Source organism: Musa acuminata, chromosome BXJ1-9 (assembly GCF_036884655.1).
Source record: "Musa acuminata AAA Group cultivar baxijiao chromosome BXJ1-9, Cavendish_Baxijiao_AAA, whole genome shotgun sequence".
Classification (NCBI taxonomy): Eukaryota; Viridiplantae; Streptophyta; class Magnoliopsida; order Zingiberales; family Musaceae; genus Musa; species Musa acuminata.
In genome coordinates, this window is record NC_088335.1 from 46,682,983 (window position 1) to 46,708,321 (window position 25,339).

Consider the following 25,339-nt stretch of genomic DNA (forward strand, 5'->3'; position numbering starts at 1 on the left):
ATGCACAGCCCCGATTGGACGTCGCTCCCACCGGATCTCCTCGCAAAGATCAGCGAAGAGTTTCCCATCCCACATCGTGCTCGCATCCGTGCCACATGCAAGGCCTGGCATTCTGCAATGGAGCCCGTGATCAGCCCGTCCCCGTGGCTTCTCCTACCCGGCGAGAACTTTGAGCAGCACAATTCCACCTTTTTATGTCTCCCCGACAACTACTGCTTCACCTACCCCCGCCTCCCCCAGCTCAGCGGTGTGAGGTGTGTCGGATCCCACGCCGGTTGGTTTGTGATCGTCGGTAGGAAGCGAAAGGTCAGCCTCCTAAATCCGCTTTCCGGGAATCAAATCTGCCTCCCTTCCCACGTCGCCCGATGGAACGTCGACCGAGTTGACCACCAAGCATTCAAACCTAATCGCATTGGAAAGATGGTCTTCTCTGCAAACCCTACTGTCCATAGCTATGTTGTCGTGGCTATCTATAGATTTACAGATTGGGAGCTCACCTACACGAAGTCGGGCGAAGACAGGTGGAATCTTCTTGAAACGGCAATGACCGAGAACGATCGTTCATACAAGGACATCATGCATCATGATGGCAAATTCTACTGCATAACGCGCAAAGGTGAAGTCATAGCTTTTGACCTAAGTGGAGTTAGCCCTATAGCGACGATCATTGCCCGGAGTTCAGCACTTGTTAGTGTCATCCCCGCGGGTACTTACTGTATACACTTAGCATGCTCGAACACAGGGGAGCTGTTCCTGGTTTTGAAGCTTGCAATCGACTACGTACTTCCATATGATGTGAATAAATCAGAGGATGTCATCGTTCTCAGGTTGCAATATTCCGAGGACCAGCCTAGTTGGGATGTTGTGAAAGACTTGGGGAATATGTCTCTATTGGTGGGCAACAGCAATTCTATTTCGATTTCTACCGAGGATTTACGAGGAATGAGAGGAAATTGCATCTATCTTACGGAGTTCTTCCCGGAGACGTATTCTGAAGGGATGCTAATTTGTCGTAAAGCTAGAATGTTTGATATGAAAAAGGGAAGGTGGGAGTGCTTATATTCATCGACAAATTTTCTGCCAAACACCAGGAAATTTCCTGTGTTCTTCCAGCCACCCTTCTGGTTCACACCCTCACTGCTGTAAATGATGAAACCAAGTAACTTTCTTTTTGCAATTGCCTTTTAAGTTCATGAGCTGTGGATGCCTTTTGCTCTTTTGCACTTGCACCACTACGCAAAGTACTATCTGATGAGATAACCAGGGTAATTACAGATTACCCCATTTAGTTATCTAGGATTAGAATTTCAATCCCTATATTTTAAAAAGTAACATTGGAATCCATACATTTATAAAAATAAAATATTTAATTTTAATTCTCCTCGTATCATCAATTTTGATGTGAATAAAAAAAATAAAAAAATAATTTCATAGACAGTAGACTATCGACAATGTCAGGGGCATGTAAGGTTGATGGCACCGGTGCTCGGATCTCCTTTGGAACACCACCCTCATATGTTGGCCTCATGTCATCTTTTTCCCATACCATGTCCTGTTTCGTAATAAGCAAAGGGCCCAACTTGGCATACCTCCTATCGATTCCATCGTTAGTCTCATTGGTAAAATCCACACTGTACGGCAGAGCACAGCTACCTCTCCTACCTCCACCTCCCCCGTCGCTAATGCTGGGGTCCAGGTCGACGACAGCAAGTATGAGGCAAGTACTGGAGGTGGTGGAATTCTACCACTCCCTTATGTGGTCGGACTCCAAGAGGGAGTCCTATAGTGGACTGCAGGAGGCACCTCCTGTTGCCACATCCATCTCCAATGCACGAAATATGATCGGCTAGATCGAGAATCTCTCCACTCACCTTCTTGCTATAAGTCTCGTTCCCCTTTCCCCTGGGGCATCATTAGCCTCGCGTGCCACTTGCACCATTGGCCTTACACACCACTGACATTGTCGATGGTCTACCATTCACCGGAGAGAAAAATAGAAGTTTTTATATATTTATTTTTGTACTCTTTTTATTTATGATAAAATTAATGATGTGAAGAGAATTATGATTAAATATTTTACTTTAAGTGTTGGGGTCTCAATATTACTTTTTGTAAAAGTATAAGGATTGAGATACCAATCCTAAGTAACTATAGGGGATAATCTGTAATTATCCCGAGATAACATCAAAAGTTATAAGATCATATGAATTCCACAAACGAGGCTGATTTCACCAATTATTATAACATTATAAGTAGTTTTTTAAAGCTTTAAATTTTGGTAGAACTGTCTTTACAACCGCACGTCTCACACACAACGAGGTGAAGATGGAAGAGTTAAGAAACAAGGCAAATATTGAACAAAATTCTTTCCTGTTTTCCTCTAACATCCACTAAGGTCAATCGATCAGTTGAATTCAATGTTCTCTAAGCTGAGTTTTGGTTGGGGCAAACCCAGGAATATGAAACCTATGATCAGAAGCCATTTTTCTCCGGTGCACATTTCACAAGTAGCAATTTCATTTTGGACGAAAGTCGAGGGGTGATCAAGCTGATAGCATATATAGATCTGTAATTATGCTATATCAATAATACGGAAATAATCTAAATGTCGGATTGAAATCAATGCATGATCTAATTATACGATGCGTACCTTTTGATGCCATCTGTTCAAAGATCTTGTTTGATCTACTAAGCATCGTGATCCAAGATTGCTGCAGGCTCCGTCCTTCATCTTTAAACCGATCACCGATTAGGGAGTGCGGAGAGTAGACCCTTTCTCCTCTCTTCCTATACTTTCACAGGACCCAGGATTTTGGGGAGAGAGTCGAGGAGAATAACAAAATCCCTCAACGGAGACGTCTATACGTGTCAACGTTATTACGCTATAACACACACTCAACCCCTAGAGATCCCGTTCCGTAGTGGACTCAGTCTATTTGCTTCAAAATCTTAACGGAACCCAATAACTACATATTCTAACATTCTCTCACTTGGCCCATTAATTGATAAGATATAAAAGAGATACAAAATCAAAACAAACAAAACAAAATTTGTTTAAAAATAATTTTTACCTAATTGGATTCCAAGAAATTTTGAAAAGCATTTTATACATGGCCATGTTTTTTTTTTAAAAAAAGCCAATAAGTCCAATAAACACAATAATACTATATTAAGTCCAACTATCAATGCGAGTCATAGCGGTTGTATTTCATCAATGTCATACTCCCTTCGATGTACCACAACATTGTTAGTCTTTCCTAACATAGTCCATAATGACCCCTGTAATTTGTCTTGTCAAGACAATCCTGTTATTACATTCAACCATAATATGCATAAACATAAATATAAATAGGATAGCAGAAACATATAACTTTAATTAAGTAAAATATCAATAATAGCATCCACATAAACATGCATCACCATATCCTTTATGACTTGCTCACAAGCCCCATTCTAAGAACATGTTCTTTGAATATTTTGCACTATAAGGCTTTTGTCAATGGATTAGCAATTATCATGGTGGTGCTCAAGTTCTCAATTGACACTTGTTGTTTCTGGACTCTTTCTCTAACCACCAAGTACTTTATCTCAATGTGCTTGGAACCACTAGAGTACTTGTCATTCTTAGAGAAGAAAACTGCTGCGGTATTATCACAAAATATCTTCAGCGGCTTGGCAATTGAGTCGACCACACCAAGTCCTGAGATAAAATTTCGCAGCCATAAAGCTTGATTTGTGGCCTCAAAGCATGCCACAAATTCAGCTTCCATTGTTGATGATGCAATAAGCGATTGTTTTGCACTTTTCCAAGAAATTGCCCCACCAGCTAACATAAATACAAATCCTGAAGTGGACTTCCTACTGTCGAGGCAATTTGCAAAATCAACATCTGAATATCCAGTTACTTCAAGCTGATCAGATCTCCTGTATGTGAGCATATAATCTTTTGTCCCTTGTAGATATCTCATTACTTTCTTTGCAGCTTTCTAATGTTCCATTCCTGGGTTGCTTTGATATCTTCCCAGCATTGCAACTACAAAACTGATATCTGGTCTTGTACAAGTTTGAGCATATAATAGACTTCCAACTGCGCATCCATAAGGAATATTCTTCATTTGATTCTTTTCTAAGTCATTTCTTGGGCATTGGTTTTGACTGAATTTTTCACCTTTAGTAATAGGTACATCATTGGTTGAGCAAAGCTGCATATTAAATCTTTTCAAGATATGATCAATATATCCTTTCTGAGACAATCCTAATAATCCTTGAGATCTATCTCTGAATATCTCAATGCCAATAACATAGGATGCCTCATTCATATCAACCATCTTAAAGTTCTTGTTGAGAAATATCTTGGTTTCGTGCAATAAACCAAGATCACTACTGGCAAGTAAAATATCATCCACATATAAGACCAATATAATAAACTTGCTCCCACTTACTTTCAGGTATATACACTGACCAACAGTATTTTTCTTAAATTCGAAGGAAGTAATGGTATTATGAAACTTTATATATCATTGTCTGGAAGCTTGTTTAAGGTCATAAATGGATTTCTTAAGTTTACAAGCCCAACTTTCTTTTCTCTTTTCTATGAATCCTTCAGGTTGTTCCATATAGATTTCCTCATCCAGATCCCCGTTCAGAAATGCTGTTTTCATATCCATCTGATGCAACTCAAGATCATAATGAGCTACTAATGCCATAACAATTCTCAATGAGTCCTTTTTAGAAACTGGAGAAAAAGTCTCATTATAGTCGATGCCTTCCTTCTGAGAAAAACCTTTGGCCACAAGTCTGGCTTTATATCGTTCGATATTACCCTTTGAGTCGCGTTTTGTCTTAAAGACCCATTTACAACCGACTCTTTTACAATCATTGGGCAATTCAATAAGATCCCAGACATCATTCTGTACCATCAATTTTAACTCTTCTTTCATTGCATCATACCATTTTTCAGAATCGTTACTTTCTATGGCTTGTGAAAACGATAAGGGGTCTCTTTTTATTCCTATATCATAATCTAATTCTTGTAGATATACAACATAATCATCAGAAATGACATGTTTTCTTTTCCTTTGAGATCTTCTCAAATCTGTCAATTGTGATTGTTCGACAAGATCATCAGCGACGACATCAACATCATGTGTGAGTTCTTGAATGTTATTTTGTTGTTCACCCTCATCAATACTCTCATTGATTTGAGGAACAACAATCTCTCAAACAGGAGATGATATGGGAGAATTAACCTGAATCTCCTCAATATCAAAATTAACCCTTCGAGATTTCTCACTCTCACTGATTTCGCCAATTTCTAGGAATTTTGCATTATCGGATTCTACTATTCTCATACTATGTTTAGGGCAATAAAATCTGTATCCCTTGGATTTTTCTGGATAACCGATAAAATATCCTAGAATAGTTCTTGGCTCAAATTTCTTTTCATGTGGATTGAATGCTTTTATCTCTGCAGGACATCCCCAAATATGTAAATGTCTTAGACTGGGCTTCCTACCAGTCTATAACTCAAATGGAGTCGATGAAACTGACTTACTAGGAACCCTGTTCAAGATATACATAGCTGTCCTAAGAGCTTCACCCCACATCGACTCAGGTACAGAAGAATAACTCATCATGCTCCTAACCATATCCATAAGAGTACGATTTCGCCTTTCAGCAACACTGTTCTGCTGTGGCACACCTGGTAATGCATATTGAGCACAAATACCCCGTTGTTCTAGGAATCTAGCAAAAGGACCAATATTCTGACTAGATCCATCATATTTGCCATAAAATTCACCACCTCTGTCATAATTTTAACTTTTCTATCTAATTGTCTCTCAACCTCATTTATGTATACTTCAAGAGTATCAACAGCTTGAGACTTTTCATGTATTAGATAAACTTTGTCATATATGGACAGATCATCTATAAATGTGATGAAATATTTTTCTCCATTAAAACAAGGAATATGGAGTGGTCCGCAGATATCAGTATGAATAATCTCAAGGAGTTCTTTACTTCTTGTGGCATTTTTCTTTATTTGTTTAGTTTGCTTTCCCTTTATGCAATCTATACAAATATCAAAATTAGTGAAGTCTAAATGTTCCAAAATATTATCCTTCACTAATCTTTCAATTCTTTCCTTGGAGATATGCCCCAATCGTTTATGCCACAATATAGAAGATCTTTCATTATTGAAACTACGTTTCAATCCAACACTTGATTGCAGGGTCATTAGTGTCTTTGCAAACTCAAGATCCAAATTAATTCTGTACAAACCATCATACAGAATTCCAGAACCAACTTTTATTGAATCGTAAAATATGCTGAGTTTGCCACTACCAAAAGAAATACAATATCCTAACTCATCAATTCTAGAAAGAGAAATCAAATTTCTAGAAATTGTAGGGACATAACATGTGTCATCAAGATCCATCAAGTGACCCATCTCTAAGCATAGACGATAAGTTCCCATTGATATCACTTTCGCTTTAAGACGATTTCCCATAATGATGAATCTTTCATGTTCTTTTGGTTTCCGAATTGAAAGAAATCCCTACATGTTATTTGTAACATGAGTTGAAGCACCGGAATCTATCCACCAAGTGTTAGAAGGAACTTCTGTAATGTTTGATTCAAAACATACAAAGGTCGAGTTAATACCTTTCTTTTCGAACCAAGTCTTGCGTTTAATGCAATCCTTCTTCACATGTCCTTTCTTGCCATAAAAGAAGCACTTTACAGTAAAGGTTTTCTTTTCATTAGTCTGTTTAACATTTCCAAACTTAGCAAATCTCTTTGATGGATGATACTTCAACTTTCTTTTCTTATTACCACCTCCTTGAGTAGTCGTCATGACATTATATGAATTTTCCTGCCTTAATCTCAATTCTTCCTGAACACACATGCTAGTCAACTCATTCAAGTCCCACTTATCTTTATTTGTATTGTAGTGAATCTTGAATGGGCCAAACTGAGAAGGAAGAGAATTGAGAATAAATTGCACGAGGAAAGATTCATCAACATTCATACCTAATGTTTTAAGTTTTGCAGCTTTGTCAACCATGTTGAGGATATGATCCTGAATTCCTCGAGTACCATTATACTGAACCGTAGTCAGTTCTTTCATCAATGTGCTAGCCAATGACTTATCAGCAGATTTAAATCTGTCTTCAATAACCTTTAAATATTCTTTTGCGCTAGTTGCAATCGGTAATGAAGTCTTTATGTTATTTGCAATTGTCATTCTTATGAACATTAAACTAAGCCTATCAGATCTTTCCCAAGCCTTCATTTCATTAACTTGTTCTGCAGTACTTTCATCAGTCAAGTCTGCAGACTTTTCAACAAGTAATGCTAGATCAAAATCTAATACACCCAGTGTGAATTGCACATGCTCTAACCATTCTGAATAATTTGATCCAGAAAGTACAGGGACACTAGAAGCATATGAATGTATATGCGGAAGTACCACTGCAAAAGAAATATATAACAACATTAATGCTTTGAGTTTGTCAAAAAATTGATGAACTATTGATATCATCTATATTACACCTTTAGGTAAAATATTGACATATCTAGTGTTCACTCAAAAATATTTATGGAGGACTGATACCATCCTTGAGGAATAGGTATTGTTACCTTTGAGTATACAACCCTAAACTACAAGGATATCTAAAATAGTATCATCCTACCCCATCATATAATTATTTGAATTAGATTCTCCTTTGGGATTATCTAAATCTCCTAATTATATGTGTCATTATGAATATTATTTCCTTAATGTCATTTAGGACTAATTCCTTAATATTATTTTATAAGTCATTAGTCTAGGTCACTTTGGTGGCTACAAGACTAATGCAATAATATAAAATAAAAATATCCTATAAAATGATAAAACTTTTATTGTAATTCATATCACAAAAAATTATCATCCCAGGCCACTTTGGCAGCTACTAGTCAGATAAAACTTAGGGAAATAAATTATAAATAATATTCATCAAAATTTCTTTAATTTTACTAAACAGTTCAATAATAAAATAACAATAATAATTATTGAACATTTATGTAAAGCAATTCAATAATAAATAACCATAACAATTATTGAACATTAATACAAAGCATTTCAATAATAAAGAACAATAATAATTATTGAATATTAATGCAAAACAGTTCAATAATAAATAACCATAATAATTATTAAACTTTAATACAAAATAATTCAATAATAAAATAACCATAATAATTATTGAACTTTAATAAAACTCATATGATACTTTCAAACATATACATGTGAATAAATAAATAAAAATTCCAAAAAAAAATAATAATTGGATTTTTAATTTTATTTACCACATATATAATGAATAATTCATATGAGAGAACCATAAAATAAACCATAATTTATATTTTTTTAATCAAAATTAAATCCAATCAAATAATAAAAAATATAATCATGATTAAAATTAATCATAATTATAATAAATGATATTTATCAATTTTTTTTTTATAATTGAGAATATAACCTAAATTTCTCAATTTCATAATGATAAAAACCGAAAATATTTGATAGGATATAAATCGAAAATATGCGAATGGCAGAACTATTATTTGGTAGAAATTAGACCCGAGGGTAAAACCATAAATATGTTGAAAGAACATAAACTGTAATTACGATATTTGCAAAGGGTGAAACTGTAATTTTTCAAAACCCTAGCCTCGAGGGCAAAAACGTAAATATGCCAAAACCCTAATCTGCCATCGCCGTCGCCGCCTGCGCGAGCGGCGCTGCCGCTACTGCCTACGGCCTGGCCGCCTATACGTGGCTGCGGGTTGCCGCCTGTACGCGGTTGCGGGCTGTCATCTGTGCGCGGTTGCCGCCTGCCGCCTGTGCGCGGCTGCCAGCGACAGTTCTAGCCTGCGTGCGACCGCTGCCGCCACGGCGCTGCCGTCGCGGGGTTGCTGCTAGCGCACAACCGTCGCCTGTGCACGGCCTACTCATGCACGACCGCCACTTGGGCTGTCTGCCTACGTGTGGCCGACCGTCGCATGGACGGGTTCTGGCCGTATGCGGCCGGATTCTGTAATGTCCGCATATGGGACGGGTTCTATGATGTCCGCATATGGGACAGGTTCTGTGATGCGTACGCTACTCGGCGTAATCGCAGATTCGCAGCGAGGTCGACGGTGACCATTACTGCTTAGCAGTTCTTGGAAGATAAAGGTAATTATGCATCGTAAATTAATTTACAGATCTAATGCATGATTTCAAAAACCTGGCTCGGATACCAATTGATAGCATATATAGATCTGTAATTATGCTATATCAATAATGCGGAAATAACCTAAATGCCAGGATTGAAATCAATGCATGATCTAATTATACGATGCGTACCTTTTGATGCCATATGTTCAAAGATCTTGTTTGATCTGCTAAGCACCGTGATCCAAGATTGCTGCTGGCTCCGTCCTCCGTCTTTAAACCGATCACCGATCACCGATCGCACTGCGTAATCTGCAGGGAGTGCGGAGAGTAGACCCTTTCTCCTCTCTTCCTATACTTTCACAGGACCCACACAGATTGATGGATTTTGGGGAGAGTTTTGGAGAGAGAGTTGAGGAGAATAACAGAATCCCTCAACGGAGACGTCTATACGTGTCAACGTTATGACGCTATAACACACACACAGATTCGTTCCGTAGTGGATTCAGTCTATTGGCTTAAAAATCTTAACGGAACCCAATTAGTTATTCTATTATATATCTTATTCAATTATAAAAGGACCGTATATTAGTGGACTCAACCGCACGTCTCACACAGATCGAGGTGAAGATGGAAGAGTTAAGAAACAAGGCAAATATTGAACAAAATTCTTTCCTGTTTTCCTCTAACATCCACTAAGGTCAATCGATCAGTTGAATTCAATGTTCTCTAAGCTGAGTTTTGGTTGGGGCAGACCCAGGAATATGAAACCTATGATCAGAAGCCATTCTTCTCCGGTGCACATTTCACAAGTAGCAATTTCATTTTGGACGAAAGTCGAGGGGTGATCAAGCATCCATTGGCAAGATGAAGCATGAAAGGTTTCTTTCGTATCTAGTTGAGTGCAGCATGCAACTTCTTTTACTGGAAATTTCAAGTGCAACCTCCTGGATGGCTTCTTCTAAGTGCAGCTTCCAGGCCACTGTTAGTAGTGCTTGAAAGCTGCATGAGCAGATTATACATCACCATGTTCGACACCTGTTCGTGCTCATGGCTACTAAACTCGGGCTATATTTATTACTAAGATCTCTGACCAAAACTGCTTGCAGAAGGATATTTAATTCCCCTTGCTTGTGTTTGTTTTCTTTTATGTTGGAATTGTAATCTCTAGACAATGTAGATACACTTTCTTCAGAGTGCAATGCATCCTTCACAAGTATACGCCGAAGATGCAAGAGTAATTCATTGAAATCCTTCTTGAATGTCATCTATTTCCTATATAACTCTGCAGCAAATAGCACAAAACTTATTCAACCTCTTGGAATGTTTGTCATCCAATGAAGAAAGCACCACTAAATCTAGGCACCGAGTTGGAACTTGTTTCAAAGGAGAAAAGATACGTCAGGCTAAAGATAATACAACACTAACACTAGCATGCCATAACAAGTGGAAATATGAGGTCATCATACGAAGATGCTTTCACATAAGTGTAAACTTTAGTACATATAATATTATTCAGAACTAATTTGGAATTCAATCACTGATGTTGTCAAGGAACAACTTCTTAGCGGCCGCTAGAACATCCGATAATCCACATAACGGATGCGGCACCACTATAGCGCAACAACCAAGGGGGGATTGGTCCCTCTTGCTATCATCAAAGAGGGGGCATTTAGTTTGAGGAAGGGGCAAGGAGGAGATGTAGGAGGTGGCGATAGCAGGAGTCTAGCCTATGACCCTTTTAGTCCCAACTCTTATTTATAGAGAGTCTCCTTTAAATAACCCTAATAGATATTTTCTTTTAGGTATTACATCTCCATCCAATAATCCATGGCTTAATGGATATTGAATCCCTATCCAATAACCATCTTAAGGTCTATTGGGTCTCTTCCAAGAATCCATTGAAATAAGGACTTATCGGATATTCCATATCCGATCCTCTATTTTTTACATTTATCTACCATATGTTTGTGACTCTCTAGGCACAATACCGAACTGATCGCGAGTTATATCTCTCAGAATTCCTTCTGACTTAATAAATTATTATTTTCATAATAATTCACTTAACTCATTAATTACGGACGTACTAAGCCACTATGCTATATACCCAAATGGTATAAAAGGATCTAATCAATTGGACCTATCTACCCTCAATTACCGTGTATCTATAATTCGTTATCCATCTAATATCATAAAGATCATATATTGAGCTTAGTGCTATCAAGCTCATACGAAATATCTCATAGTCCCACTCTAATAAGATTCTATTGGAAAACTCTTTCACTCTCAATCTGAATCTCATGTTTATCAGATTCATCACGATCCGATTGACCACTCTAATAAGATATTTCTCTCATGATATTGAAGGTAAATAATCCTTTATTGACACTCAATTGCCCTCATAAAATTGATTACCACTCTCGATGACCGATTGTGTTAGATCTAAAACTTCTAGACCTATAAACCTAGTATCAAAGAGTGAAATACTTATACAGAGCATCCTTGGTGTCTCAAGTCGAAGGATCGGACACATAACTAGGACTACGAAATCGCTATTTGACAATGAGGTATCATTAATTAACCAGCATTCCATAAGCAGATCATTCAGTGAACTCATTTTCCAATGAATACCTACATTATATCCCTAGTATCCCCATACAAGTAGCTATGAGACCAGTTGAATTTATCACGTGGACGGGTGTATAGCATACTGGTCTATTTGGTTATCTTGATATCCCTCTTGAGTAACTTATGATAGAAAATATTTATTATTTATATTTATAGACGAATTGATCTATTATCATGATCTCATCATGATCCAAGGACATTACAATATATATTCATTATCAATATAACGTAATAAAATGATATAATAATAATAATTAAAAAATCGTTCAACGTATCACATGTATCATCACTCACGTGATTGACTTATAAGACCCCTGTAACTAGTAATTTTAATGTTTTAGTTAGTAGTGATAGACGACCTGTAATTAGCAATTTTAATGTTTTAGTTAGTAATGACAAACAACCTGTAACTAGCAATTTTAACATTTTAGTTAGTAGTGACAAACGATAACGTCATTGTTGATAGTTGTAGATGAGAAGAGAGAGCGATTGCTAGTCATAGGTGCCTTATAAGCCAATCACACGAGTGATGAAATGTGTGATATGACAAGTACTCTTTTTGCTTATTATTTATTTAATATTTTTTCACTTTATATTATCTATTTTATATATTGTGATATCCATTGATCTGCGCAATGAGAATCATATCATGATGAGATCATAATAATGAGATTGATTCATCTTTAAACATAGACCCTAAATAATTTCAATCATAGATCACTCAAGAAGGACATCGAGATGACCAGATAGATTGGTGTGTTGTATACCTATCCATATGATGGAGGTGGCTGGTCTCATAGCTGCTTGAATGGGGACAGTAGAGATATCGCGCAGGTACTCATTGGAAAATGAATACATTGATTGATTGACTCACAAAATGTTGGATGGTTGATGATACCTTACTGTAAGACAATGATTTCATCATCCCAATGGTGTATCTGGTCCTTAGACTTGAGATATCAATGATATTATGTATGAATACTCCACTATTTGATATTAAACTTATAAACTTGAAAGTTCCAAATATAACACAATCGGTCATCGGGAGTGGTAACCAACCTTACGAGAGCTATTGAGTGTCGATAGAAGATCATACACTCTCGGTATCATGAGAGAAATATCTTATATATTTTTTCTTCGGCAAATCCCTAGTCAGGGTCATTTGGATTGACAAAGAAAGAGTTTTTTTAGAGAATCCGATTAGAGCGAGACTTGAATAGAAACCGTATGGGACTGATAACACTATGCCTGATATATGATCTTTAGGATATTAGATAGATGAGGGACTATAGATACATGGTAATTGAGGATAGACATGTCAAATAGATTGAATTTTCTTGTATTATCTAGGGACTACGACGTAGTGATCTAGTACGTCTATAGTCGATGAATCAAGTGAATTATTATGAAGATAATAATCTACTAAGCCAGAAGGAGTTCTAACAAATACGACTCATAGCCAGCTCGATATTGGGCCTAGAGGATCAGATATGAGATATCCGTTAGAGCCTCTATCTTATTGGATATCCAAATAAGCCCATAAATTATTAGATCCTATAGATAAGATTTAATAAGAGCCAATGAGAGATTATTGGGTAGAGATCCACTAATCTAAGAAGCTTAGATAGTTGGATAGAGATTTAGTACCCAATAGGGCATGATCCATTAAGGTTAAGTTGACATGGGGCCTATACAAATAGGAGAAAATCAAAGGCATAGGCTAGACTATTTTAACTATCACCTCTTATTCTCTTATCCCTTCTTTTCAACCAATAGCCCTAATTTAGGGCATGTGGAGATTTGAGCAACGATTTGAGGAGTACATTCGCAACCCCTACCGTGTGGATCACCGCTAGAGATGAGGACATTTGACCTCCTTTATCCTCTCTTATAGATCTATAGGATTTTAGGGATATACGATCTCCCAATGTAACATATATTTCTTATACGAGCAGTTTTTTATTTTCCAACTTTTGCGCGCCAATCTTCGCACAACGATAAGACCTCTTTAGAGGAATCTAGAATTTTTTTTTTGTTCTTTCGCTGAGTATGTGATGTCACCGCAAGATTTTTCCTATAGTGAGGATGAGAGGTGAGGGTTGTTCTACATTTGTTTTGATGCCGACGAAGTTGTCGACTAGTCTTTTCGTCGCTCTACTTCTATGTTAGTACAATTGCTGAGTAACGAAAGGGCCACTCAACATCTATATCTACGTCGATGTTAATGCAGTTGTCAAAAGACCCTTTCATCACTCTATATCTATATTGGTACCAAAACAGATGTCGAACGACCCTTTTGTTGTTTGATAACTACATCGATGCGTCGCTCGACAACTGCATCAATGCCAATGCAGATGCAAAGTGATGTCGCTATACATTTATATTGAGACTGATGCAGATGCCAAGTGACTCTTTCGTCGCTCAACAATTATGTCGATGCGTTGCTCGATAATTGTACTAATACCGACACAAATGTAGAGCGGCTCTCAGCTCTCGTTGCCATTCTCTCTCTTTATCTACAACAATTACCCGTGACTCTTAATGAGATCACTTCGTCACTACCAACTTCATTTATCATCACAAATAGGCTATTAAAATTATTTTTTTACTTATTATTTTATATTTTAATTGGTAAAACTGATAGTGTTAGATAAATAGAGCTAGATGTAAATTTTTGAAGTAGTTTCTATCTCTCTCCCAGAGAGATTTTTTTAAAAAAGATTCACTTACATTGATTCTGTATGCAATCACCTCAACTCAATTAAAATAAGCATCATGATAAATATGTTTATTAATAAAGAGAAGGGGAAAGGCACGTAAATGATAACCAGTGAGAAACAGTACACGATAAAAAAAAAAAAAAGAGTAAAGTGGAATAGGAAGGAAAGAAATAAATGATATTTCGTCAGCGAGAAACCTTTGACTTTGGAAAGAGAGTTCTATTGGGTAAATATAAAATAAAAAATAAAAATAGTAAAGTGCTTTCTACATGGAAAACGGGATAATTATAGAGTACCTCCTATATTTAATTATTTTTATATTTTAATTTTATATTAGTATATCGATTAAAAAATAATTTTATATGAATAAAAAAAAATTAAAGCAATGGGATTAAATGTTTCACTTTCATAAATATAAAAATTTTAATATAACTTTTAAAACTCTCTAAAAAAAGACATATTTATAGCTGCTATGAAATCTTATTTTATCAAATCGGATAAAAGAGTAAAATAGAAAATATGTTAAGTCAAGCTTGTATCCATTCCAATTTATGTGTTTGGATCGCCGATAGAAACCAAAAAGTCTGCCCCTTTATGCTCAAACAACTTTGGCTCGGTCTCAAAGTGGAAATCAAAGATCGTCTTAGGTTCGATAATCATCATGCATACGTCTTCGGTTCCGAGTCCTCATCCCGATTCCAGCGCTCTCCCAAATGTATTCGTGTCGTATATAATGAAAAGAAGAACCGCCGGTAGCGGAGGTAGAAACCACCATGCACAGCCCCGATTGGACGTCGCTCCCTCCGGATCTCCTCGCAAAGATCAGCGAAGAGTTTCCCATCCCACATCGTGCTTGCATCCGTGCCACATGCAAGGATTGGCATTCTGCAATGGTTCCCGTGATCAGCCCGTCCCCGTGGCTTTTCGTACCCGACGACGACGGTGAGCAGCACAATTCTACCTTTTTTTCTCTCCCCGACAAGTGCTCCTTCACCTACCCCTCTCTCCCCGAGCTCTGCGGTATGACGTGTGTCGGCTCCCACGCCGGTTGGTTTGTGATCACCGATAGGAAGCGAAAGGTCAGCCTCCTAAATCCGCTTACGGGGAATCATATCAGCCTCCCTTCCCACGTCGCCCGATGGAACGTCGACCGAGTTGACCTCCAAGAATTCAAACCTAAGCGCATTGGAAAGATTGTCTTCTCCTCAAACCCTACTGTCCATAACTATGTTGTCGTGGCTATCTATAGATTTACAGATTGGGAGCTCACCTACACGAAGTCGGGCGATGACAAGTGGAATCTTCTTGAAACGGCATTGACCGAGAACGATCGTTCATACAAGGACATCGTGCATCATGATGGCAAATTCTACTGTGCAACGCACGAAGGTGCAGTCATAGCTTTTGACCCAAGTGGCGTTAGCCCCTCCGTGACGATGGTTGCCCAGAGTTCAGCACTTGCAAGTATCATCCCCGTGCGTACTTACTATAGATACTTAGCATGGTCGAGCACAGGGGAGCTGTTCCTGGTTTTGAAGCTTGCAATCCACTTGGTACTTCCAGATGATCTGCAAAAATCAGAGGATGTCATCGTTCTCAGGTTGCAATATTCCGAGGACCAGCCTAGTTGGGATGTTGTGAAGGACTTGGGGAATATGTCTCTATTGGTGGGCAACAGCAATTCTATTTCGATTTCTACCGAGGATTTACGAGGAATGCGAGGAAATTGTATCTATCTTACGGAGTTCTTCTCGACGGCGTCCTCTGAATGGATTCTAATTGCGCGTAAAGCTAGAATGTTTGATCTGAAAAAGGGAAGGTGGCAGTGGTTACATTCATCCACAATTTATCTGCCACACAACAGGAAAACTCCTGTGTTCTTCCAGCAACCCTTCTGGTTCACACCCTCACTACTGTAAATGAAGAAACCAAGTAGCTTTCTTTAAGCAATTGCTTTCAAGTTCATGAGCAGTGGATGCCTTTTGCTCTTTTGCACTTACACCAAGTTTTGAGCTTTTAGAAATTTCATTATGATCTTAACACTCACTGTTAGTAATTTCAACCACTACGCAAAGTGCTATCTGATGAGATAACCATCAGAGATGAATTTATAAAATAATATGAATTCCACAGAAACGCGGCCGATTTCATCAATTATTATAGTTAACAACATCATGTGTTTAATACTAGTAGTTTTTTAAAGCTTTAAATTTTGGTAGAACTGTCTTTACCAGAATCAAGAAGCATGTCTGTCATAAGGGCCATTGGGTCATTGTCTAGAGATTACAATTCCAACATAAAAGCAAAAAAACACTTCTGCAAGCAGTTTTGGTCAGAGATCTTAGTAATAAATATAGCCCGAGTTTAGTAGCCATGATGAGCACGTACTGGTGTCGATCATGGTGATGTATAATCTGCTCATGCAGCTTTCAAGCACTACTAACAGTGGCCTGGAAGCTGCACTTAGAAGAAGCCATCCAGGAGGTTACACTTGAAATTTCTAGTAAAAGAAGTTGCATGCTACACTCAACTAGATACAAAAGAAACCTTTCATGCTTCATCTTGCCAATGGATGCTTGATCACCCCGCGACTTTCGTCCAAAATGAAATTGCTATTTGTGAAATGTGCACTGGAGAAGAATGGCTTCAGATCATAGATTTCGTATTCCTGGGCCTGCCCCAACCAAAACTCAGCTTAGAGAACATTGAACTCAACTGATCAATTGACCTAGTGGATGTTAGAGGAAAACAGGAAAGAATTTTGTTCAATATTTACCTTGTTTCTTAGCTCTTCCACCTTCACCTCGATGTGTGTGAGACGAGCGGTTGTCCCAGATACAATTTCTTCAAAGTGCAATGCATCCTTCACAAGTATACGCAGAAGATGCAAGAGCAATTCATTGAAATCCTTCTTGAAAGTCATGTATTTCCTATAACTCTGCAGCAAATAGCACAAAACTTATTCAACCTCTTGGAATGTCAGTCGTCCAATGAAGAAAGCACCACTAAATTTAGGCACCGAGTTGAACTTGTTTCAAAGGAGAAAAGATACAACATGCTAAAGATAATACAACACTAACACTAGAATGCCAAAACAAGTGGAAATACGAGGTCATCATACGACGATGCATTCACATAAGTGGAAACTTTAGTACAGATAATATTATTCAGAACTAATTTGGAATTCAATCACTGATGTAGTCAAGGAACAACTTTTGGAGCTGCTAGAACATCTGATAACTGTAGCACGAGCTAAAGAATCTAGAAGAAATTGGTAGTACTATTTAAGTTTCACCTGGAAGCGGGGAAAGGTAACAATTTCAGTTATACCTTTTGTAAAGCCTTTTGCACACCAAATTTCTGGCTGGAGATAAAAGAATCAAGCAGGACGCGTATTGCCATGTCCTCATCTTCTTGGCAAACATAGTTACGCAAGTGCATTCTTGCATGTGCTTCTGACATTCGAATCATCGACTCAATGTGCCTCACTGCTATTCGAATTCCTTGACCATGCTGCAGCACTCATGAAAAGGCGCATTGAATATGAACATATTACACTTAACAGAATGTAGTACTTGTATAATAGCATATAAATTACTAGGTTGCCCAGAGTCTTACAGATGATTCTCGACGTATGTCAGCGTAGACATGTTTGAATTTGTCTAAATCAGCATCATGCAACTTAGGGAAGACATTCAGTTTAGCATATGTTATGTACTTCTTGAGCATGTCTTGAGAAAGAATCTGGTTGTGAAGCATTTTGTCATATTGAATTCCACAAGTTCCAGATTACAAAACAGAATAGGAAATGATACCTCCGGGTCAACTGGTCTGGAGGAGGCAAGTTCATCTTGAGAATTGCTTGCAGGCTTATCTTCAAGAGTAGCACCCTTTGGCTGTGATTTGGCATGGCTGTCCACGACAAATCTTGCAAGCATTTCATCAGTGACAGGATCAACAATATCCTACAGCCATATTTCCTTTTAGCCAATGCTAGCAACTTGACTTAACCAATGATCTTACTTAAGTATAAAATTGGAGATGGAATAGTGACCTTAACAACGCAAAGGATATCAAATCGTGATATGATAGGATCAGTCAGCTCTACATTTTGGGTAAAAGTCTTCGATGAGTCATATCTGAACATGCAAATCTGTTAGCACTCAGCTAAAAATATACGAGTCATATCCCATGATGAGTTACTATTACCTTCCTCCTACTGGATTTGCTGCAGCGATGATGCTGCACCTGGCCTGGAGTGACGTAACAATTCCAGCCTTTGATATACTAATGCTCTGTTGTTCCATGGCCTCATGGATACTCACTCTGAAATTCAGTTGTTTCCAGATCAACAAATAAAACAAGAGGATCAAGAATATGTGACTGAATCCAAGCAAAAGAAAATTATTAACCTGTCCTGATCATTCATTTTGTCAAACTCATCTATTAAGCAAACTCCTCTATCAGCCAGGACAAGAGCACCTCCTTCAAGGGTCCATTCCCTTGTTACTGGGTCTTTGTGAACTGCTGCAGTAAGTCCAACTGCAGAAGCTCCTTTACCTGTTGTATAAACAGCTCTATGGCCTGTCTTTTCAACATACCTATACAATATATCTTTAAGTATTGATATAAGCATACCAACGAAAGACAGGTAGGCGAGTTTCAAGGAAAAGTCTTACTTAAGGAATTGGGATTTTGCAGTTCCTGGATCACCCAGTAGGAGTACATTTATATCACCCCTTAACCGATGTTTTCCTTGGACAATCTTTTCTTGTCCTCCAAACATCGCAAGTGCAATAGCCATCTTAATATCTTCATGACCATAAATCGATGGTGCAATAGATTTGACGATCTGCAAATTCAGTTGTAGTTGTTAAAAGAAAATGTATTGTGAAGACAGAAAACACAAACACAGAACTGTCTAACAAACCCTTTCTCCAATCCTTGGATCCTTGGCCAGCTTCTCAATCTCTGCTTTGTCCTCGTCTGTAAGTTTGTAGGCAGAGAAAAGGTCTTGCTTTTTGGTAACATAGTTTGCTTCAACCACGGTGGCAAATACAGGAAACCCATTCTTAGTATTCAAAGATAAGTCAAAATTGTTTGTATATATGCCTGTAACCTCCTGAAACAATAATATGAAATAATCAGCAGTTAATCATTGGTTTCATAGTTAAAGGTCAAACAATATAATAAAGCAAATAAAAATTACAATTTCTTCTCCAGGACGAGCACAGTCAATCAAATCATTTAAAAGTATCACTTCCTTGTATCTTGGAAGTCTACCAGCAGGCACAATTCCAGGACTTTCCTGAAGGGTAAGTTTCTGATAATTCCTGTATATTGTCTGTAATGAAGAATAGTTAGTCAACTAACGTGAGGCTTCAAGCCTTCAAATTATCAAATTATGATGCAAGAACTTCCCAACTCATTAGACTAACTAGTATCGAAAGGTTTAACACGATTACTGTTTGCAGAGATACCAAAAGAAAATTCAAATAGGAATTACCTGTTCAACATTGATAGTGAATGGTCCTTTTGATTGGCATTCAGGACATGAGCCCACTTTAACTTCTGAATATGAGTTCTGAAAGAAAGGGCCAAGAATAGCCCCGCATTTGTTGCAATCATATTTTACCTGTTGTAACTGAGGAAAAACTCCAGATCGCCGAGTAACAACACCTCCTATACGAATCATTGTGTTCAGATGAATCTGCCTGGTGTGTACCAAATTGCATATGCATCAAAAGCATAGAACCTCAAGTGAATAAAAAACAATAGACTCGATTGCCATTCCACAATGAATTCAAAACCTACCTAATGTTACGTATCTGATCATATACTGGCAGATTAGTTATACGGACAAAAATTTTCTGATGAATGTTTTTGTAGTTCTTGTGCATATCAAAGACAACATTCTTGGCAACTTCTTCCATAACTTCAAGCACTGACTGTGGTGCATCAGCCAACCATATAGCAATATTTGCCTCAGTGTAGATGAATTGCTTGTAATCTATCTCCAGACTGCACTTGTTAGCTGAAATAAAAATATGAGAATACATACAACTAGGAAATATTATTTTAAAGAGGCATGATAACCTAACAACTGAATGTACTGGAAAGCTAGATTATTAGCAATAGATAAAGAAATTACCTAAAACCATCTCATTAATCAGTCGAACATATTCAATGTCTCCATGTTCATTCTTAGGATTCACGTAAGTAAGAAGAAAATCTTTAAATTTCTTTGCGATAAACCGACGAACTTCATCTCTTGTGACCCATTCCCTTAGAGTTCCTTGGACATGACACATAATATCATCTTCACCATCATACTCATCCTATCACAGGCAATGCATTCAGTCATTGCAGAACAAAGGTAACTTGTAGATAGCATGAATGTCTTTAAACTAAAGGTAAATTAACATAGAAGGACATCATAGTACCTCATATTGGTCATCATCCATTTGATCAGTGACTGGCACATCGTCTCTTGAGTGTCCTCGTTGGAACCTTCCTGGTGAGCTTTGTGTTGAACCCTCAGTGTCATCTTCACTTCGTCCACCAGCTGGTGGCCTAAAATCAGCCCTGAATCTTTTTGGACGTCTAAAGTTGATATCATCATCCATGTCTACAACAGAAATATGATGTTTTAAAACCTGGGCTCATTTCTACCAATTCAGATGATGCATCTGACTACGTAGGTGCAAGATAAAATAACGGAAAACCAATAGAAACACGCTTTATTATAGTCTTAAAATAAAAATCCAATGCATGTGGGCAACAGCTTCCATGTGCTCCAGCCAAAGCATATAACAATAGCTTAAAACAAAGTGGATACTAAAAATAAATAAATTTGCATTTCTATAGATTAGTTTGCAAATGTCCAAGACTGCAAAGTTGAGGAATCGTGACAAATGGTTATCATCATGGACATCATGTAAAAAGCCTTTTATCTTACAGGAATTATCTGTTCAATCAAATGAGACCAGATTCAAATAATCTGTCTTTTGGCAACCAAGACATTGGCAGAATCCTCCTCGATCTGATGACAGTAGACAATGCAGGTATTCTCAGGAAGCAAAAGTTTGCATCATAATACTTGCAAGCGAAGGTGAGTCACAGGACAATCAAAATATGTATGGAAATTTTAATTTAGGCAAGCCTACTTTTGGAAGAAATTTAGGCTGAAGCATTTCTGGTAGATCTATGGTAAGTAAACATGAAATAACTGTATGATGTAGTCCATGTTTGAGATTTGCCAATTTTATGATGTGATACACATGTCTGCAAGATTTAGCTTTTGCATCATCACACCTCACTGAAGCAACACTTTAGAAGTCCAAGATGAGAACAGAATCAGGAGGTATAATTAGAAGTCCAAGTACACTAGCAGATATCTAAGGATGGAAATAATTGGAACAGAGGAATTCTCATGTTAAGATGCACGACCAAAAAAGGCTGATTTGCTGAAGGCATTCAAATCCGAAGATTTTCATGATAGATATCTTATAACTGTTCTCGGATTCTTTAGTTGCTCTTCACTAGCATGTCATGCAAATAAGCTCAATCACCTAATACAGTGAATTATAACAAGACATAACATAGATAATATAGCCATTTTGATGATATTTACCCCTCACTACAAAAACCCACTGTCAAAGTCCACCAAAAGCAATATAGGATCTCATGAAGTTTATGCTGTTCAGAATTAGCATTTCCATCTGAAGTTAATGAACACCTATTGACATCATCAGTTCCATTTGCAAATCCTCTCTGAAAAGTGTCTCTAAACACACCACTCAGTGGCTGATTCCCATCACGTAAGCAGTCATTGGCTGACCACTCCAATGTTGGAAATTAACTTAAATTTAAAATAGTATTTTAAAGTGTATTGAATTAGAAAAAGACAAATAATTCATCATCGAATTTTTCTTGACACCATGGAGAAAGTTGTGAACGTATGCCCACCAAATGTGCATTGGTCCAAAAGATCGGTACCTTGATCGTAAAGCATCTGGGGCAATTTCCGGTCAAGGATGCCACCATTGTGGCCATCCCTCACATCAAGTTCCACCTCTGCCGCCCTTCTGTCGGCCATGATTTGGTCCAGATCCCTCTCATCCTCCATGGAGTCGTCCATCCCCACCGTCTCATACCGGTCTTGATCATCCATCCGACGGTAATCTCTGTTCCCCACCAACCCCATCGGCAATAACATCGTCAAGGAGAAAACGAACATCAAAAGTTACACAAAGATTATCTGCGATGCTCACTCCATGTAGTTGTCATTGTACAGATCCTCGCCTTCCTCATCCTCCTTGTTACCATCGCCGTCGCCACCGTCGTCGTCCACAAAGACATGAGGGTCGACGGCGGCCTCGTCATCGTCAGAGTAGGAATCGGTTGTGCGGCTCGTGTTATGAGGCAGCCGATCAGTGCTGAACCCCGCCGAGGCCGGCGATCCGGGGGTCGACGGTGGGTTATCCGAGTTATCCTACGGGAAAGAAGATGCGAAATGAAAAGAAAAGAAGAGGATGACGAGACCTATTCGCCACAGAAACTTGAACGGTTCGAAGGACTCACCATAGGATCTGAAAGCGCCTTCTCCTTCTCCTACTTCTGGAGCAATTAGGAGGGATCCCAACTAGGGTTTGCGGTGGGTGGAGAAGGGGAACACGAAGAAAAGAGAGAGTTTTGGCGGGAACTTCTTAGAGCTTCCCGCGCTGGGAGGCGGGGTCGCTGCTTAAACCCAACCCATGACGCGACATCTCACATCGATTTACACCCACATCATTTGACACTGGCTCGTGGGCCCCTTTCATAATGCCAGTTACCGAGTGGGTAGCAAGTTGAGGATGTATCTGTTGGTCCTTTATATAATATTATAAGAATCTAATATGTGGTGCTAAATAATTTGATTATGTTTTTTTCCATGTTAAAAGATTTTATTTAATATAAAGATTAACAAATGATTCTAATCAAGTTGAATTAATCAATGGGCAGTTTAGTGTTGGTTAAAATATCTTTTGTTTTCAATTTTGAAGTTATTTTTTGAAGAATTTGTTGAAGAAAAGGTAAAGGAAGTGACCAAAAAAAAAATGTAAGTAGAACAAGTAAAAAATACAAGTCAATTGCACAAATACTCCACACTATTAGTTAAAAATTATATATAATTAATACATATAAAGTGTCAAATACAACAAATAAATGTCATGTTAAATACTTCCTATCTATGACCTCTCTCTCCTCGAATTTGGTAAAGTGATTCAAAACAATTTATAAAGCTTAAAATAAATTAGTCAAGATGGAATTTTAAGCTTGTATATAAAATATAACAATCGACCAAAGAATAAGTACGGGGAAGTAGATGGTAAAAGTCAAAATAATATAAGTCAAGTCATAATTTTGAGCTATCATGAATCTAACATGATTGGTGAAAAGAGTCATGTTATTGAGTTATGAGATATTATATTAAATAAGATATGAGGAATCCGACATGTAGATAATTATATTCGACATTTGGTCATTCTATCAATATGATGCATTAGTGGAGTGGATCATGTGGTCGTCACAATGCATGCATGGCCATCTAGACACACATTTCTAAAATATCACTCAATGGATCACCCAATCAACCGACCCTTTTGGTAATTGATCGATGCCATCTAAGTATCAATACATTAAGCAATGTTATTTTGTTATCAAGATCATGTCACAAGAACAAAAAATATATTTATATTTTTCGGAGCTTTAAATTAAAATAACATATTTTTCGGAGCTTTTAATTATATTCAAATTTGTAGGAGAATTTTAATTAAATTAAAATTTATCAATGAATTAAAATTTATTCTTATAAATAAATCTTGAGTCTTAATATTTTGATGAGAGAAATAAGATACTCTGGATGCCCCTAAATGTAATCTACAGGAAGGGGTTTCTAAAGATAGTTGAAAGAAAATTTCTTCTAAGAGAGTAGACAATGAGTCGTACTTAAATAAAAATAGCTCAATGATCCTATAATTGATATTGTAAATCAAATATTTTAATTTTCTCCATTGATGTAGCTAGAAGTTGTTTAACTATATTATATCTTATGTTGCCTTTTTGGTATGTTTCTGATTTATTGATCTCTAGTAAATTTCTAATTTTGTTTTTGATTTTTCTCCTCCCAACAAAGTGGTATTATAACCAAAAGATCCAAAGGTTCAATAACGATATTATCGATTATTTGTAGTGGTTTTACTATAGAAAAATTTAATGAAAAAGATAATATCCAACAAGTCGAAATAAAAACATTAAAGGGATGAGCAAACAAACCCAAAAAGATGAGTGATGAAGATTGGGAGGAGCTTGAGGCAAAGCATGAGATTATTTGTCATTGTATTATCGATAATATTATCAATAATATTATCTGGGATAAGTAAAAAGATTTATCTTGCAAAAAGCTTAACTAATAAGTTATATCTATAGTGAAAGTTATATAGATTAACGATGGAGGAAGACAGAGAATTGGTAATTCTAGATAGATTCAAAGGAATCACAAAAGTTGATATGAAAATTGGTAAAGAAAATAAAGTATTATTGCTTCATATATCACTCGTCAACCCTTATGACACCTTTGTAAAGATAATTCATATAGTAACTCTTAAATAAGTTAAAGAAGTTTTAGCACTATGAAAAAGAAAAATCTTCAAAGGATAGTGAAATATTTGCTACTTAGGATGGATGTTGACCAAGATGATTTTTTTAGTAAGGATAGAGTCAGCATAGAAGTCGAGATCAAGAG

General features: G+C 37.3%; 3 protein-coding genes across 3 annotated transcripts; 2 read left to right on the top strand and 1 right to left on the bottom strand.

The window, feature by feature from the left end:
- On the top strand, positions 1-1,146 carry LOC103999416 (F-box protein At2g05970-like). Its single transcript, XM_009421173.2, has one exon. The coding sequence runs from the start codon at positions 1-3 to the stop codon at positions 1,144-1,146; it is 1,146 nt and encodes a 381-aa protein (XP_009419448.2).
- Positions 1,147-15,326: 14,180 nt separating this feature from the next.
- LOC103999418 (F-box protein At3g56470-like) lies at positions 15,327-16,472 on the top strand. The gene has a single exon (XM_009421175.2). It carries the CDS (start codon positions 15,327-15,329, stop codon positions 16,470-16,472), a length of 1,146 nt encoding a protein of 381 aa, XP_009419450.2.
- Positions 16,473-16,730: 258 nt separating this feature from the next.
- LOC103999148 (DNA replication licensing factor MCM2) lies at positions 16,731-23,253 on the bottom strand. Its single transcript, XM_009420807.3, has 18 exons — positions 23,137-23,253; positions 22,827-23,047; positions 22,552-22,739; positions 20,997-21,181; positions 20,705-20,891; positions 20,368-20,587; positions 20,060-20,267; positions 19,763-19,897; positions 19,484-19,675; positions 19,233-19,405; positions 18,966-19,154; positions 18,763-18,879; positions 18,608-18,692; positions 18,369-18,518; positions 18,172-18,297; positions 17,884-18,066; positions 17,330-17,491; positions 16,731-17,227 (listed from the first exon to the last, which is right to left on the bottom strand). The coding sequence occupies exons 1-18, from the start codon at positions 23,137-23,139 to the stop codon at positions 17,111-17,113; spliced, it is 2,841 nt and encodes a 946-aa protein (XP_009419082.2). The 5' UTR covers positions 23,140-23,253; the 3' UTR covers positions 16,731-17,110.
- Positions 23,254-25,339: the final 2,086 nt, after the last annotated feature.

Coding starts and splice junctions, on each gene's coding strand:
- LOC103999416 (XM_009421173.2), top strand. CDS start 1: ATGCACAGCCCCGATTGGACGTCGCTCCCACCGGATCTCCTCGCAAAG.
- LOC103999418 (XM_009421175.2), top strand. CDS start 15,327: ATGCACAGCCCCGATTGGACGTCGCTCCCTCCGGATCTCCTCGCAAAG.
- LOC103999148 (XM_009420807.3), bottom strand. Junction 20,588..20,704: donor GATTAATGAGATGGTTTTAG/GTAATTTCTTTA, acceptor TTTTTATTTCAG/CTAACAAGTGCAGTCTGGAG. Junction 20,268..20,367: donor GATCAGATACGTAACATTAG/GTAGGTTTTGAA, acceptor GGTACACACCAG/GCAGATTCATCTGAACACAA.